An 18,569-nucleotide genomic window follows, 5' to 3' on the forward strand; every position below is an offset into this window, starting at 1 on the left:
TGAAAATCACCCGAACACGTAGCCGGTAGAAAAAACCATGAATGGGAGCAGGGAAACAAACGTACATTCAATGACGTCAGTGAGCATCCTGAAGGTACCTAAGGACCCGCCCACCTCAGACAGCAGCAAGACAATGAAAATCATGTGAATTCAATTGTCCGGGTGAAAATCACCCGACGTTAGTGTTCTAGGGTTAATGTGCTACTTGATATTGCTGGGGTTGAATGGCGGGTAACGAGGTTTGGCCCAGCATGTGCAGAGGTCGTTGACCCCCACTGGCCGTGTGTGTGACTGTGAGGATCAGCCGAACTTTGTTCACAGGTCTTTGAATTGGTTTGCTGTTTTGATGTGCTGCTGTTGAACTCTGACCTCCAGCCAAGCTCCACCCCTTTCCACAATCAGTCAAAGTGTGAACTATCATGACTATCGATCGCCCTTGATAGATTTCTGATGGTTAATTAAACAACGCTCCCGCCAACAATGCAGTTCAGACCAAGTACAAATAGCTACATTTATTGCACACACACAGAGCCATATTATATATATACTGTGCATTACATTATCAGTTATCGTCAATTACAATGTGTCAATTAAATATTCAACCATTTCTTTTGAATGGTCAGATTTACCTCCCTGAGGAAAAGGTCAATACTGTACAACCCATCACATCAAACTGCGTAAATACTGTCCTGTCAAGAGAGCAGGTAACACTAACACTAACAGTCGTGGCACGAGGCCGCCATGTTTTCGTGGTCGAATGGCTCAAATACTTTGTTAAATTTCATCAAACAAAGAACAGCTGAGTGTGCAGCGTGGGTCTCCTTATAGAGATGCAATACATCTGTCCGGTAAACGGCATTATTGTAGTTAAGCAGTGGAGGAGCCTGGGTGAGAAGAAGCTGTGATGGCTAGAACATCATGGTGAGTCACTGGCCTTTATCATGTCGTGTCACATCTATACTGATGGAGACGCAGTGTGATGTTTTGGAGCGAGGTGTACATACAGTTTATATTACACATATACTTAAAAAAAAGATACAGATAAAAAGAAAACAGGACAGGTGATCTAAATCCATGAAGCCATCAAAGAAGCACTATATACAACCTTGGGGGGGGGGGGATATGCAGACGTGTAACATGACTATCATTTCTTAACAAAAGCCAAAGAGAGACGACACAGAACAATGTTAACAACACGGGGAGGAGGAGGAGGAGGAGGAGGAGGGGGACGGAGGGGATGGTGGCCAGAGAGAGCCTGTGTGCAAACCTCTACAGAGTATACGTATCACGAAAGCATGTTTTTGCGCCGCCGACTGTCGAGCAAAGGAAGGGGCGCAGGTGTTGCAGGTGTGGTGGGGGCCGGGTCAGGTTTCTCGGGTGGAAACGGGGGTTAAATGGGGGATCAAAGCACTAGTTTAGCCACTAGCCCAACATCTTTGTAGCACGCTGGTTGGCCTCGTCAATCCTGGTCTTGTTGGAATCAGCCTGGAAGAGAGAGTGAGAGAGTGAGAGAGAGAGAGAGAGAGAGAGAGAGAGAGAGAGAGAGAGAGAGAGAGAGAGGCATTATGTGGTGAAGCAGATGCTGATGGGTGGGATGAGCTACTTTGATGAAGAGACATTTTGAACCAATGTAGTGGCACCACACTATTAGGATGTTGGAAGCCACTGAGATGGCTTTGAGATGCTGAGAATAGATCTGCTCAAAATCAAGACGACCACAGCATCCTCGAGCTCAGCCAAATGTACATTAGACACCAAAACAATATTCGGGGTTGTTATCTTTGTATTTACTTACTGAGACAGAACAGAATTTAACAGCCATAAAGTGAAGAAAAGGAAACTAGAGATCAAAAGCAGGAGTCTGGAAGTCATCTTAAAATTAATGTATTTAAACAATCTTGACCAAGAGATGCACTCTTGTACATCCACAAATGCATAATATACAGATTTACATGCCGATGTCAAAGGCATTTCTTTTTGATAATATTTTTGCATTCTCTGAATTTCTTTCTAAAGCGTGGGACAGGAGGAGAAGGTTGACGTATAACTGATAAATTATAGTTTATTTTTTTTGTTTGTTTTATTTTCGTATTCTATGTGCAGGTATGTATGAATGTATATGTATGTATATGTATAGGCATATTATGTCTGCATGTATATATACTCTCTAATTTGGGCTGCACTGAAAGCTTCTGGTTGGGTAACATACCGGAATGTTATGTTTTGTTAAATATTGAATGTTGATGTGTCTGATAATCCCATGTGGGATGGGTCATGTAATTGTCCTGACACGAAAATAAAACTTTCATTCATTCATTCATTCATTCATTCATATAGACCGGGCACACATGAGATGACATCTGTTTTGATGGACATTCTGAAGGCAGCCCACAGTAGACCCAATCTATCTGCTATCATAGCACCCTGTACACAGAGCTGACAGCTATCATACCACCCTGTACACAGTGCTGACAGCTATCATACCACCCTGTACACAGTGCTGACAGCTATCATACCACCCTGTACACAGTGCTGACAGCTATCATACCACCCTGTACACAGTGCTGACAGCTATAATACCACCCTGTACACAGTGCTGACAGCTATAATACCACCCTGTACACAGTGCTGACAGCTATAATACCACCCTGTACACAGTGCTGACAGCTATCATACCACCCTGTACACAGTGCTGACAGCTATCATACCACCCTGTACACAGTGCTGACAGCTATCATACCACCCTGTACACAGTGCTGACAGCTATCATACCATCCTGTACACAGTGCTGACAGCTATCATACCACCCTGTACACAGTGCTGACAGCTATCATAGCACCCTGTACACAGTGCTGACAGCTATCATACCACCCTGTACACAGTGCTGACAGCTATAATACCACCCTGTACACAGTGCTGACAGCTATCATAGCACCCTGTACACAGTGCTGACAGCTATCATACCACCCTGTACACAGTGCTGACAGCTATAATACCACCCTGTACACAGTGCTGACAGCTATCATACCACCCTGTACACAGTGCTGACAGCTATCATACCACCCTGTACACAGTGCTGACAGCTATCATAGCACCCTGTACACAGTGCTGACAGCTATCATAGCACCCTGTACACAGTGCTGACAGCTATCATACCACCCTGTACACAGTGCTGACAGCTATCATACCACCTTGTACACAGTACTGACAGCTATCATACCACCTTGTACACAGTACTGACAGCTATCATACCACCTTGTACACAGTGCTGACAGCTATCATACCACCTTGTACACAGTACTGACAGCTATCATACCACCTTGTACACAGTGCTGACAGCTATCATACCACCTTGTACACAGTGCTGACAGCTATCATACCACCTTGTACACAGTGCTGACAGCTATCATACCACCCTGTACACAGTGCTGACAGCTATCATACCACCTTGTACACAGTGCTGACAGCTATCATACCACCTTGTACACAGTACTGACAGCTATCATACCACCTTGTACACAGTGCTGACAGCTATCATACCACCCTGTACACAGTGCTGACAGCTATCATACCACCTTGTACACAGTGCTGACAGCTATCATACCACCCTGTACACAGTGCTGACAGCTATCATACCACCCTGTACACAGTGCTGACAGCTATCATACCACCCTGTACACAGTGCTGACAGCTATCATACCACCTTGTACACAGTGCTGACAGCTATCATACCACCCTGTACACAGTGCTGACAGCTATCATACCACCCTGTACACAGTGCTGACAGCTATCATACCACCCTGTACACAGTACTGACAGCTATCATACCACCCTGTACACAGTGCTGACAGCTATCATACCACCCTGTACACAGTACTGACAGCTATCATACCACCCTGTACACAGTGCTGACAGCTATCATACCACCCTGTACACAGTGCTGACAGCTATCATACCACCCTGTACACAGTGCTGACAGCTATCATACCACCCTGTACACAGTGCTGACAGCTATCATACCACCCTGTACACAGTGCTGACAGCTATCATACCACCCTGTACACAGTGCTGACAGCTATCATATCACCCTGTACACAGTACTGACAGCTATCATACCACCCTGTACACAGTGCTGACAGCTATCATACCACTCTGTACACAGTGCTGACAGCTATCATACCACCCTGTACACAGTACTGACAGCTATCATACCAGCCTGTACACAGTACTGACAGCTATCATACCACCCTGTACACAGTGCTGACAGCTATCATACCACGCTCTACACAGTGCTGACAGCTATCATACCACCCTGTACACAGTACTGACAGCTATCATAGCACCCTGTACACAGTGCTGACAGCTATCATACCACCCTGTACACAGTGCTGACAGCTATCATACCACCCTGTACACAGTGCTGACAGCTATCATACCACCCTGTACACAGTGCTGACAGCTATCATACCACCCTGTACACAGTACTGACAGCTATCATAGCACCTTGTACACAGTGCTGACAGCTATCATACCACCCTGTACACAGTACTGACAGCTATCATACCACCCTGTACACAGTGCTGACAGCTATCATACCACCCTGTACACAGTGCTGACAGCTATCATACCACCCTGTACACAGTGCTGACAGCTATCATACCACCCTGTACACAGTGCTGACAGCTATCATACCACCCTGTACACAGTGCTGACAGCTATCATACCACCCTGTACACAGTGCTGACAGCTATCATACCACCCTGTACACAGTGCTGACAGCTATCATACCACCCTGTACACAGTGCTGACAGCTATCATACCACCCTGTACACAGTGCTGACAGCTATCATACCACCCTGTACACAGTGCTGACAGCTATCATAGCACCCTGTACACCACCCTGTACAGAGTGCTGACAGCTATCATAGCACCCTGTACACCACCCTGTACACAGTGCTGACAGCTATCATACCACCCTGTACACCACCCTGTACACAGTGCTGACAGCTATCATACCACCTTGTACACAGTGCTGACAGCTATCATACCACCTTGTACACAGTGCTGACAGCTATCATACCACCCTGTACACAGTACTGACAGCTATCATACCACCTTGTACACAGTGCTGACAGCTATCATACCACCCTGTACACAGTGCTGACAGCTATCATACCACCTTGTACACAGTGCTGACAGCTATCATAGCACCCTGTACACAGTACTGACAGCTATCATAGCACCCTGTACACAGTGCTGACAGCTATCATACCACCTTGTACACAGTGCTGACAGCTATCATACCACCCTGTACACAGTGCTGACAGCTATCATACCACCCTGTACACAGTACTGACAGCTATCATACCACCTTGTACACAGTGCTGACAGCTATCATACCACCCTGTACACAGTGCTGACAGCTATCATACCACCCTGTACACAGTGCTGACAGCTATCATACCACCCTGTACACAGTGCTGACAGCTATCATAGCACCCTGTACACAGTGCTGACAGCTATCATAGCACCCTGTACACAGTGCTGACAGCTATCATACCACCCTGTACACAGTGCTGACAGCTATCATACCACCCTGTACACAGTGCTGACAGCTATCATAGCACCCTGTACACAGTGCTGACAGCTATCATAGCACCCTGTACACAGTGCTGACAGCTATCATAGCACCTTGTACACAGTGCTGACAGCTATCATACCACCCTGTACACAGTGCTGACAGCTATCATAGCACCCTGTACACAGTGCTGACAGCTATCATACCACCCTGTACACAGTGCTGACAGCTATCATAGCACCCTGTACACAGTGCTGACAGCTATCACAGCACCCTGTACACAGTGCTGACAGCTATCATAGCACCTTGTACACAGTGCTGACAGCTATCATACCACCCTGTACACAGTGCTGACAGCTATCATACCACCCTGTACACAGTGCTGACAGCTATCATAGCACCCTGTACACAGTGCTGACAGCTATCATACCACCCTGTACACAGTGCTGACAGCTATCATACCACCCTGTACACAGTGCTGACAGCTATCATAGCACCCTGTACACAGTGCTGACAGCTATCATACCACCCTGTACACAGTGCTGACAGCTATCATAGCACCCTGTACACAGTGCTGACAGCTATCATACCACCCTGTACACAGTGCTGACAGCTATCATACCACCCTGTACACAGTGCTGACAGCTATCATACCACCCTGTACACAGTGCTAACAGCTATCATACCACCTTGTACACAGTGCTGACAGCTATCATAGCACCCTGTACACAGTGCTGACAGCTATCATACCACCCTGTACACAGTGCTGACAGCTATCATACCACCTTGTACACAGTGCTGACAGCTATCATACCACCTTGTACACAGTGCTGACAGCTATCATACCACCCTGTACACAGTGCTGACAGCTATCATACCACCCTGTACACAGTGCTGACAGCTATCATACCACCTTGTACACAGTGCTGACAGCTATCATACCACCTTGTACACAGTGCTGACAGCTATCATACCACCTTGTACACAGTGCTGACAGCTATCATACCACCTTGTACACAGTGCTGACTGCTATCATACCACCTTGTACACAGTGCTGACAGCTATCATACCACCCTGTACACAGTGCTGACAGCTATCATACCACCTTGTACACAGTGCTGACAGCTATCATACCACCCTGTACACAGTGCTGACAGCTATCATAGCACCTTGTACACAGTGCTGACAGCTATCATACCACCTTGTACACAGTGCTGACAGCTATCATACCACCCTGTACACAGTGCTGACAGCTATCATAGCACCCTGTACACAGTGCTGACAGCTATCATAGCACCTTGTACACAGTGCTGACAGCTACCATACCACCCTGTACACAGTACTGACAGCTATCATAGCACCCTGTACACAGTGCTGACAGAGTGGGACAGAGATGAACTGAAAATGTAGGCTATAGGCTATCCTGAATGGGGTGTCTGTGTGTGTATTTATCCATGCTTATTACTAGTATTAATATGAGTCACTGAAATGAAAATGTATGTGAGTACATTAAACTGATTGTCTAAATAAAGGCTAGTGTGATTAAAATTTTCTATATCACTTCCTCTGCCAGAATCCTGCCACTTCTCCTTAAATACAGTTTCTGAATTTAAGTGAACCTGTTGATCTAATCACATTCACTTTCCTCCCTATTGCCCTCTGTACCTTCTACATTATGATGTCGTGATACTTTCATAAATACCATTAAAATGGTCATTTCATGAATACAAAATGATTCTACACTCTTATTGTAAGCAGTCTTGTAATTCTGTGCACATTAGTTTAATGTGCACATGTGGCCTCTCAATGATCCGTTGTAATTTCATAACCACAACATGTTTTACTACGAATTTAAACAAACCCGTCAGTATTACAGCATTAACCCTAACCCTAACGCTATCCATATCTTCTGAGTGATCTTCTCATTGTATCTTCATTAACACAAATATAATTTGAGCCTCTAAATTTGACGGAGCTTGTGTGTCCCGAATGCGCGCGCGAGTGGGGTAAATCCTCCCATATATCTCAATGGGCTGACTCACTAAAGGACGGTGCTGCGCCTCTACACTACAGGATTGGGGATTCTACAGCAGGTACATAGACGTCTGTTCAGATGTGCGTTTACTGCAGGGGTTAGCAGCTAGCAGCTAAATGCTAACTATGCTGAATGGGGAGAACGGGAGGATTTACCCTGACCCTGACCCTGACCACGCCCCCAGGCAGCTAACCCAGCGTTTATGACAAGACATCGACTCAACCTATGGTCTGGTCAAGTATTGTAACCGTGAAATCGCACAAATCAAGATAAAAGGTTGTTAAAAAAAATCCTATTACAAAAGTTTAGATCACACTCAATATAACCAACAACAGTTTTAGGACCACTACATATTGTAATAGCAATCTAAGCTTGTTCACCAACTTTCAGGGCACTTTCCTGTGAATGTTGCTTTTGCGAGTACGAACATTCAAATAAGCACTGTACTTACGATGTTGTGATTTTGTCTTTTAGATATTTTCTTTTTATCTCTGAATATTGATATGACCACTACGCAACTTACACTAAGACACATTCCTCGTATGTAATCTTGCATATTGTGGCAATAAAAGTGATTCTGATTCTGATAAGCATATCTTCTTCAAGTATTTTCAGATTTCAATGTATGAAAGCATACAATCTGTACTTTTCATCATCTGTAAAATCTGTAAGACTATACAGATCCTTTCCAAAAAATTTGAATATCATGGAAATAACATGGATGACCGTGGGCTTCAGCGGATTGTCAAGCAAAGACCATTCAAAAATTTGGCAGAGATTCAGAGGGAGTGGACTGAGGCGGGAGTCAGTCATAACTGAGAAGTAACTGCTGATTTTCTTCACACTATTCTAATTTCCTGAAATACTGTTTTGGGGGTTTTCTGGAGCTGTAGGCCAAAAGTATGAAAAATGAAACAAATAAAGGCTAGAAATATTTCACGTTGTGTGTAATGAATCTATAATCTATGAAAGTTTCACTTTTTGAAAGGAATTATGGAAAAAAACTAACTTCTCTATGATAGTCAAATGTTTTGGAAAGGATCTGTATATGATATCGGTACAATTCTACATTATAATAAGATATATGTCGCTCGTCCCCTAGCACTTGTGGTATACCTTATCCATGATCCGGTCGATCTGGCGGTTCTGGGTGTCGATCTCCTGGCCCATGTCCAGGGCCATGTGACGCAGGTTGCCGATGATCCCACCCACCTGCTCCAGGTTTTCGTCCATCTCGTTCTCCCGGGCATCGTCTGTTACCCTGGAAACAAGCAAAGAAAGAGACAGAGGAAGTGGGAGTGTATAGAGCAGTGGTCCCAACCATTTTATTGTTATGTACCCCTTGAGCTGTTTTACCATGCCGATAGTATCCCCTCACTCGTGTGTCCATAATTCTCCTAAAGTTGTTATATTAAACTTATATTAAACTTTTAGTAGGCCTCTCTAACACATCTCATTAAATGAAAATAATTTGAATGACTCCTCTTTAATACAATTTTGACAGTTTTCAATTGGGAAAAAGTCGCCGGTTTTTATCATTTTGGAAATACATTGTAATCCCAATCTTTCCAAGTACCCCCTGCAAGCTGCTCAAGTACCCCTAGGGGTACACGTACCCCTGGTTGGGAATCACTGGTATAGAGTACCGTAGGGATGATTAATTTTTGTAGGCTTCCCTGCACTTCCTCGTTCATAGTGTAAAAGGCAATGGAATTTTTGTATGGGAATTTTGGTGAAATGCTTGAAATCAGCTCTGTGGTTAACAAAAGTGTATGAAACAGCGAAGTTTGTGTTCAGCAACATCATCTTCACAAGTGAGGACCACTGTTATGACTTTTTAAGCGTAAATGCTTTTTTTTCCTTTCCAGGAAAAGCTTCAAAAGTCATAAAAGTGGTCCAACTGGCATGAGGGGTAGGAGATGATGACAGTTTTCATTTTTGAGTGAAGTATTCCTTTAATGATAATCATTATCTTTCATACCTGCCAACACTCCCGATTTTCCGGGGGGGTTTCCCTATTTTTAACCCTTTCTCCTGCTGTGCACTCGATTGGTCATTTCTCCGTTAATCTCCCAATTTCAATCAAATGGCTGTAGCGGGCTCACTTTTACAGCCAGAGTGAAGTATCCGGTGTGTCATATAGAAGACCTAAGGCATCCATACCAACCATGTCATGCTAGCTTGTTGGGAAGGGGCTAATTAATGCTCCAAAGTTGCACTTGCCGATACCCCAGAAAATCCCTCTCTTTTTCACAGGCAGGTTTAGTTTAGTTTAGTTTAGTTTATTAGGATCGCCATTAGCCGCAGAAGGATGCTACGGCTATTCTTCCTGGGGTCCGATCACATAACAAATACAGTAATACATCAAATACACAAAATACTCAAAGTACACAGGTGTGTAATTTGGATGTAAGATTTTGCATCTCTGATCTTCACTGACAAAAACAACATCAGGGATGTTGGGAATACCGTATTAGGAAAAATATCTAGTGACAGTAAACAGTGCATGACACACACACACACACACACACACACACACACACACACACACACACACACACACACACACACACACACTTCCTCACCCACCCACACACACCTACCCCCCCTTACTCACACATAAACACACAACCAAAGAAATGTGCCTCCGCCCACACACACAGCGAGTGCACAAACACACACACACTTACCTGCAGATGAAACCCCCACTGATGGCCATCTGTTCGCGTTCGTCCACCACGCGCGCCCCTGGCTGGGCGTTCACCACTCCATCCTGGTTGTTTCCCCAGGCCTTGTGTCAAGACAATTCGCCTACTGTACCAAAGCAACATGCAAGTCACATATATGTCATATTTACATACATGCAATTTTGATCTATCAGTGAATAATTGATCTGTAGTGCTTAGGGCTGGGTATCATTTAAAAAATGACGACACCAGTATGAATAGAGTCGTGCAGGGATGACGTCTTTTTGTAGTTGGAAGACTTTCCCCATTGACTTTCCCTGTGTCAATGTGGTTTTAGAATGGGGATTTCACTGAAAAGCATCAAATAAGGTCTGTGGTTAACAAAAGTTGATGAAACTGCAGCCTTTGTGTTCAGCACGATCATCTTCACAAACCAGGACCAAAATGAGTTTTTTAAACGCAATTTTTAGAAAACGCTTCAAAAGGCATAAAAGTGATTCATGTTTATGAAGATGATCGTGCTGAACACAAAGGCTGCAGTTTCATCAACTTTTGTTCAACCACAGACCTCATTTTATGCATTTAAGTGAAATCCCCATTCTGAAACCCCATTGACTTTTCCCCCCGGAGGATCCAGGAAGTCTGGGACTTCCGCCTTCTGGACTCCTTCCTGCGGTGCTTCTATACTAGTACCCTTAAAGAGCCATACTGATGATGCCAATACTACTTCATTCCATACCGTTTTGGTGGCATCTCGGCATTCTGAACTGCCAACTCCGTCACGTACAGTACACCGCACTCGACCACAGGGTTGTAGCTGCTGTGCTATGGGCCAATCACATTGCAATAAATTGAAGAACGCTTGCAGTGATTACAAATAGAAATTGTATTTTTATAAATAATATTTATAAAATTGTAAAATTGTATTATAAAAATATTATAAATTATATATATATATATATATATATATATTTATAGATCTGTGAACAAAAAGGATGGAATGCAGGCCTGGTTTGACTGGGGACGTTTTGATACGGGTACTGGGTCATTTCAGTCGATACGTTAAAGGCACCCAGCCGTAACAGTGCTGATCAATTGAATTTGAGCACAATAAGCTCACATGTGGCTTGTGTTTGAAAGCAACCAAAGTCTTTTACTGACTCGGCAAAACCCTCTCCCACAAGCACATACAGTACAGTGCAGTACAGTACAAACACAAAACAGTCCACTGAGGAAACACACATGTACACACACACGCTCACACACACACACACACACGCGCTCACACACGCGCTCACACACACGCACACACACACACACACACACACACACACACACACACACACACACACACACACACACACTCGCTCACACACACAAATACACATTCAATTTGATGGGATACATGAGGGAACATAGCACACAATGATAGACATGGGGAGAGGGAACATGTGAAAACACATGGGGAACAGGATCAGAGCACATCATATCAACATGGAAGAGAAAGCCAACCGGTTAGATCTGTCGTGGAGAAATCATCAACAAAAAGCTAAAGTGAACGTTGGTCATTTTGAAGAGGAAAACTGTGAGCAGCCCTTCATTGCATCTGGATGAATAGATCTGTATGATGATACACTGTATACAGTCAAACAGCAGTCACATCAAATTCTTGCTCTTGTTGTTGTAGCCTACTCTTCAGTAGGGGTGTCAAAAATAATCCATTATAAGATGCATTGCGATGCGGATGTGCACAATTCTGCATCGATTCACAAATGTCAAAAATCGATTATTAAAAAATATATATAAATAATCATAATCATAATAATAATAATAATAATAATAATAATAATAATAATAATAATAATAATAATAAGGAGCAAGTGGGCTCTGTTGGTCTGTTTAAATTTGTGGCCCACTGGATGATGTCATAGGCATTGTGACAACACTGATGATGTCATAGGCATTGTGACATCAGTGATGTCATAAGAGCAATTGTGATGTCATCAGTGATGTGAAATTACTAGGAATCGAGCCTCATACGGATGACATCATCACTGATAACATCACTGATTACATCATCACTGAACTTATAGCTTCAGCCAGGAAGGATGACATCACTGATGACATTATCACTGATGACATCATCACTGGTGACATCATCACTGGTGACATCCCATTGTGCAACTCAGAAACTATAGTCGATCAGGGTTTTCATTTGAGCATGAAGCCTTTGAGTTTGTGTATACTATGGGTTCATATTGCATTTTGGTCTTTCAGACAAGACAGTGAAATTATTCAGTAAAGAACTATAATGGTTATGAGGAAAAATGTCATTATTCATATTTTTTCTGATGGTTATGAGGAAAAATGTCATTATTAGTGGCCGGGCCAGCGAAGCGGCCAGGCTACTTCTTGTATTTGCCATTATTCTTCATCCTCCCGGGAAGTTCGACTTCCCATGGATGAAAACTAACCAAACTTTGCACAAAGGTCCAGTCCCATGCCAAACGTCTTTGACACAAATTTGGGGCCAATAGTCCTAACGGTGGCACGACAGCGACCGTCTAAAGTTTAAAACTTAAAAAATTCATAAAAAATCAGGCATACGTGCTACGGCTTTGCAACTTTCACCGAAATGTGCGCCTAAATGAGGGGAAACTTTTGTACAATGCAACCTATGGCCAATTATGAAGTCTAAAGACTGCAAGACAAAAACTGCAAAAACGAATTAAACCCTACTCCTCCCACATTTTTTCTTCAAACGACACCAAACTTCAGTATCTGCATCGTTAGACCGTTCTACACAAAAGTATCAAACCAGATTTTCGATCGGTCAAAAATTGAGCCCACAGTGCATCAAAACGTTGAATTCTGGCCCCGTGTATTAGCCTAGGTAAACCCAGCCACCACGTGACCTGCTCTCTCAGTTCCCAGTCACTATCGTCTAGCGAACGGGCCATTCAAATCGATTTCTGGGGCGATTGAAAGACCCACGCAGACCCGCAGCCAATGAGTGACGGCGTGACTGCCAACATCAGTCCTGCCGTGATCGGCCAATCAGAGAGTGCGTCTTTGTCAATGACGTGTAACAGCTGCAGCGGCTTAGCACTACCTAGCCGTTAGCATTTGGCCTCTCTAAAGCATAGCTCCCGAGCTAGCTACTAGCTGGCTAGCTATATGGCTATGCAACTACGTGAGGAAATTCAAGTGAAAACAGCTGTTGAGGTTGAGGTCTGTTGATCAAAATAACACCTAGCGTTATCGAAATCTGATTTTAGCGGACCATACAAGCCAGGGCTTCAGAGCTGATCACCTGGACACATTTTATGGCGAAATTATCTGATAAACTTGTCTGTGCTGCTCTGTGGTGATCAGCTAATGTCTTCATAGCATTGTGATTATGATTTAATGCATTATGGAAGATAAACGCTGGTTTAACATAATTAAAATAATTCCCTACCAAACATGTAAAGTGACGCTTCTGGGCAGTAGACCATTTGGGCATAACATTATGTAATGTGACATGAGATCACCACATTTCAATAAATATAACGTTTTTGCACATTTGAATGCTGCTGGTCGTTTGTTTAATGCTGTATATATTGGATATTTAAAGCTGATACACAACACAATTGTGTTGAGGTAATTCTGCCAAGCTCAGTTAAAAATATAACATGTAACACTTTACACAATCAAATCTAACTTATTCACAGCAATACACAGTCCAGTAGTACAGTGGGCTAATTGTTTGAATTATATCAAAATATATTTGCATGGTGTAGCATGTAATGCAGATAATGTAGCTAGATACTCTGACACAGAAAGGCAGACAAGCTAGCAGCAGGGATCTTGTCACACTGATTCCAGATAAACTCCTCTGTCTAGCCAGCTATACAATATTGATCAAAATAACACCTATATCGAAATCGGATTTTAGCGGACCATACAAGCCGGGGCTTCAGAGCTGATCACCTGGACACATTTTACGGCGAAATTATCTGATAAACTTGTCTGTGCAGCTCTGTGGTGATCAGCTAATGTCTTCGCATTGTGATTATGATTTAATGCATTATGGAAGATAAACGCTGGAAGGCTGGGTAGCATTATAACGTCATCCAGGCTACAGTAACATTAGGCTATTATAGTTATGAAACGCTGATTCAAACGTTACAATAATAAGACACAATAGGAGCCAGTTACCCTACTGTAGATAGAGAGTCATTTCAGACCACCAGATATCACCATATTTATGTTATTAAATGCTGTAACGTTAACGGTAATTCTCATGTGTATGGTTTATTTATAAGCATTCATTGATTGAAGCAGAGTGCTGGTCGGTTAAGTTTCTCTGTAGTCATGTCCTCTGCTCCAATCTTCGTTCGTAGTTTCTTCTGTCTCTCGTCCAGCAGCTGCAGATGTCATCATTATCCACGTTATTGATTATTATTTATAAAAAAATCTCATTGTGTAAATATTTTGTGAACGCACCAATAGTTAGAGAAGGAAACCTCTCTTTGCATTTTATTTTGTTTTTTAATAAAAGTAGGCTACTTAATATCTCACGTGGCTTTGATTCATCATTGCAAATTTAGCCCAATTTGTATAAAATGCAGATGTGAACAGCTAGGTTTAATGACAAATATGGAATATCACCCAAGGAAATACCACGGTTTAATGCCAACAGATAAACCATACAGATTTGTTGTAATTGTGAACACAAAGGGAGCAAAGACATGGTTTTCAAGTATAACACAATGTATTTTATTCAAAGACAGGATTGAAAAATATAGGTCACTTGTATTCACTTCAGACAAGACACTACGTTAAAGTCTGAAATTTACCTAGATTTGCTATACGAATTGACATTTCAGCTTGTCACCTGATGTCATTATTAATGGACAGTACAGTAGTAAAGATTTTGAAAATTTTGATTAATCAATCCAAGTCAGAAACACGTGTACAAATATTGAATGCAACAGTCTCGTTCTGGAGCGAACCCCTCAGCTGAATTCACGTTGGAATATGATATCAAGGCTTGATAGATTTGATTGTACTCATACAGCAGTGTGGAGCTTAACATCTAGCTAGGTTGCATCTGGAATATGATCTGGATTATGTATAATATACAGTATAACACTACGCTCACTATCATGACATTCACGTTAACGCTATAGCCTCCACAAATCTACTGTAGCTAGCTAGCGTCAGCTACATCTGTAACCACGCTGAAATGCGAGTGCATTAACGTTATTTCTAGCTAGGTCAAACACACCTTACCGTTATGAGTTGGGGCTGCAGCAGAGTCGAGCCCCGGAGGCAGCCTGGAGCTCTGTGAGCTCCAGAGGGGGTGCGCGATGCACTGCTGCTGCCCGACACCCTGCATGAGCTTGATTTGTTTTGAAGGTTTTGTCTGGTACTATTCAATATGATTTATGCAGATAAGACAGCGTGTCCCTGATAACTGTATAGATGATGACTGTTCTTCACAGCCACAAATATCTCTCCAGATCTGCGGCCATCTGCAGCAGGGATCGAGGTTTTGTAGACAGTTGTCCTGTTCATTCCCTGACCACCGTCACAGGAGTCATTGGCAGAGGCGATGTTCTCTCTTCTTGGAAGCTCTAATAATATCAAACGTAGCAGTTACTGTATGTTACACGTGGCTAACGTTAGCTAGCTTCTGACATGTTTTTCTAGAATTCATTAGATCGTTAAATGCTCCCGTAATCTAGCTAACCCCCACACAGCCGATGAGGAAAAGTCAGTCATTTATCGAATGTCTTTCTTACCAAACACAATTACGCTAGTTTTTGAGATAATATATAGTGTGGCATATACCTGTGAATAACATATTCTTACCTGGAAATCACACATCGATCCGTAGGCCAGCTCTGAGTCTGTTTACATTTCGGGCGGAGGGGGGCTTGGTTGGTTGTAGCTGGTTGTAACCATTTGCGTGTTAGCAGTACTGAAATGAAAAGTGTTAGCTAATGCGCTAACAACAAAGGTCGCAGAGTGATGACGCCATCTGCTGCACTGCGCATGTGCTCTGTGCACTAAACTGGTTGGATGATGGTTGCGTAATGGAGCGGTCTATCGGGGGGGGGGCAACAACCGCAGGAAATCGTTTAACAATGGTGGGAATCCAGACCATAGTGACTGAGAACAGGTCTGAGAGCAGGTCACGTGGGGGATGGGTTTACCCAGGCTACCCGTGTATAGCCTAATTACCTTAATTACCTTTGGCAATTAGGTTGTATTTGTGATGTCATCAGTCAGTCAAGCAATTGTGATGCCATCACTGATGTCACTCGAGCAATTGTGATGTCATAATATTTTTTTTCCCCATTGACTTGCATGGGGTTTCGAAAAATCTTGCAGTAAATTAGCTGTAATTCAGAAACCATAACAGCTACAGCTACGAAACTTGGTAGGGAGGTGCACAGAGGGGCCTTTTATTCTACACGAAAGAATTACACAAATTAAGCAGATGGTGGAGCTATAACAGCCCTCTTTACATTCTGGTCCATAACTTCTGAACCGTATGGTGTATCATCAAACTTCTTTTTTCCCTGGATTCCTTGGGTCCTTCCGCATCTACTCATCTAGGCCACGCCCATTTCCGTCTGACTAGATTTTCCGCCATTTTGAATTTGGTCCAAAACAGTGTTTTTGCGATTCCCCCTTGAAATTTTGTCCAGTCTTCACCAAACCAAAGCACACATCATGTGATGAGTGTCCTGCACAACACTGTTTCGTGGTATTTGAAAAAAGCACACCGTTGCGATATAATCGACTTCCAAACTTCTGTGGGTGGGGCCAATTTCACAAGAATCACCATAACTCTAGAACACAACGTGCGATCCTAACCAACCTTGGTCCAGGTGTGGAAGGATGTACTCTGAGCCTATAGGATAAATATTGTGTCAATTCGCCTTTAGGGGGCGCTTTAGCAGCATTCAGTACCTGTACCTTCTAAATTGTTTTATTTTGAAGGGCGGCAGGAAGTGCTGATTCATTGTCATTATGGCCAACCTTCCTTCTTGTATTGACACTTGACACTTCTGAGCTGATTTCAAGGCTCAAGGCTCAAGGCTCATGTCCGAACTCAAAACATGCGGCTTATTGAGGACAGGTGTGCTATGACTTTTCTAAGGGTTTGGTCAAGCGGTTTGGCACTTCTTTTGAATGGACCCAGACCCGGCCGGGTCCGGGCCGGAACCTCGGGTATTCGGGGGGTCGGGCATACCCGAAGACCTCTAGCTCAAAGCCTTGAGACTTGCCCGGCCACGACCCATTGCTGCGCAGCAGCTATAATTCATATTGTTTTCTTTTTTTTTTTACATAGTGTATTCTCCTATTAGAGTCTTGAAGTTGGGATGGAAATTAACTGAGTGCCTCAACAGAAAAATGTCATTGTGTAAACAATTTGTCTCTTTTACCATTGTCTTATGACTATGAAAAGTAATAAAAAATTCGCAAAAAGGATTTTAATTTTGTTTATTTTTGAAAAATTATCTAAACTGAAAAAAAAATCATCCAACAAATTGATAAGCTTATCTGACCTCTACATTTCTAATCACACGCACGCATACAATATATGATTGATTGATTGATTGATTGATTTTCTTTAAGTGTCATACTTCCAATGAAGCCCCGCCCATATGCGCTTACAGGACACTTTTACTGTTCATCATTTAAACAAACAATGATCATAAATGGTAAATGGTAAATGGCCTGCATTTATATAGCGCTTTTATCCAAAGCGCTTTACAATCAGTAGATAGTCTACATTCACCCATTCATACACCGATGGCGGCAGGCTGCCACGCAGGGTGCCTACACACCATCGGGAGCAAGGAGGGTTAAGTGTCTTGCCCAGGGACACAGCGACAGCAGCTGGGAGGGAGCGGGGATCGAACCGCCAACCCTTGCGTCATTGGCCGACCCGCTCTACCTCCTGAGCTAAAGCCGCCCCGATCAAACGAACAAACATATAACCAACAGAAACACCCAAAATACATACAGGGAAGTTGTGCAGCATGAAAACCACAGCCTGAACCTACTTAAAGAGCTGTGCTTGCCTTCTATTCCAAGTTAGCAGGTCTATGGACATCAGTGACCTCATTTACAACTTATTTTTTAAATGTTTAATTTCATAGATTTCAAGGTAATTTTTCTTAAACAATGACAGAAAAAAACATCCATACATTAAGCACACAATACAGAAAGAACAAACACAGTCGCCAAAAAACAAAACAAAAACACA

At 43.1% G+C, this 18,569-nt stretch overlaps 1 protein-coding gene across 1 annotated transcript in view; it reads right to left on the reverse strand.

The window, feature by feature from the left end:
* Positions 1-1,422: 1,422 nt before the first annotated feature.
* The window catches only part of LOC310788620 (synaptosomal-associated protein 25-A-like), a gene marked incomplete at both ends in the record, with an annotated part of 20,954 nt that continues 3,807 nt past the window's right edge, over positions 1,423-18,569 (reverse strand). Inside the window, 3 exons of the mRNA XM_083650146.1 lie at positions 1,423-1,485; positions 8,730-8,874; positions 10,304-10,404. Coding sequence (XP_083506272.1) covers positions 1,423-1,485; positions 8,730-8,874; positions 10,304-10,404 — 309 coding nt within the window. The remainder of the gene's footprint in view (positions 1,486-8,729; positions 8,875-10,303; positions 10,405-18,569) is intronic.

Source organism: Poromitra crassiceps (genome assembly GCF_964638095.1).
Source record: "Poromitra crassiceps genome assembly, chromosome: 13".
Lineage (NCBI taxonomy): Eukaryota > Metazoa > Chordata > Actinopteri > Beryciformes > Melamphaidae > Poromitra > Poromitra crassiceps.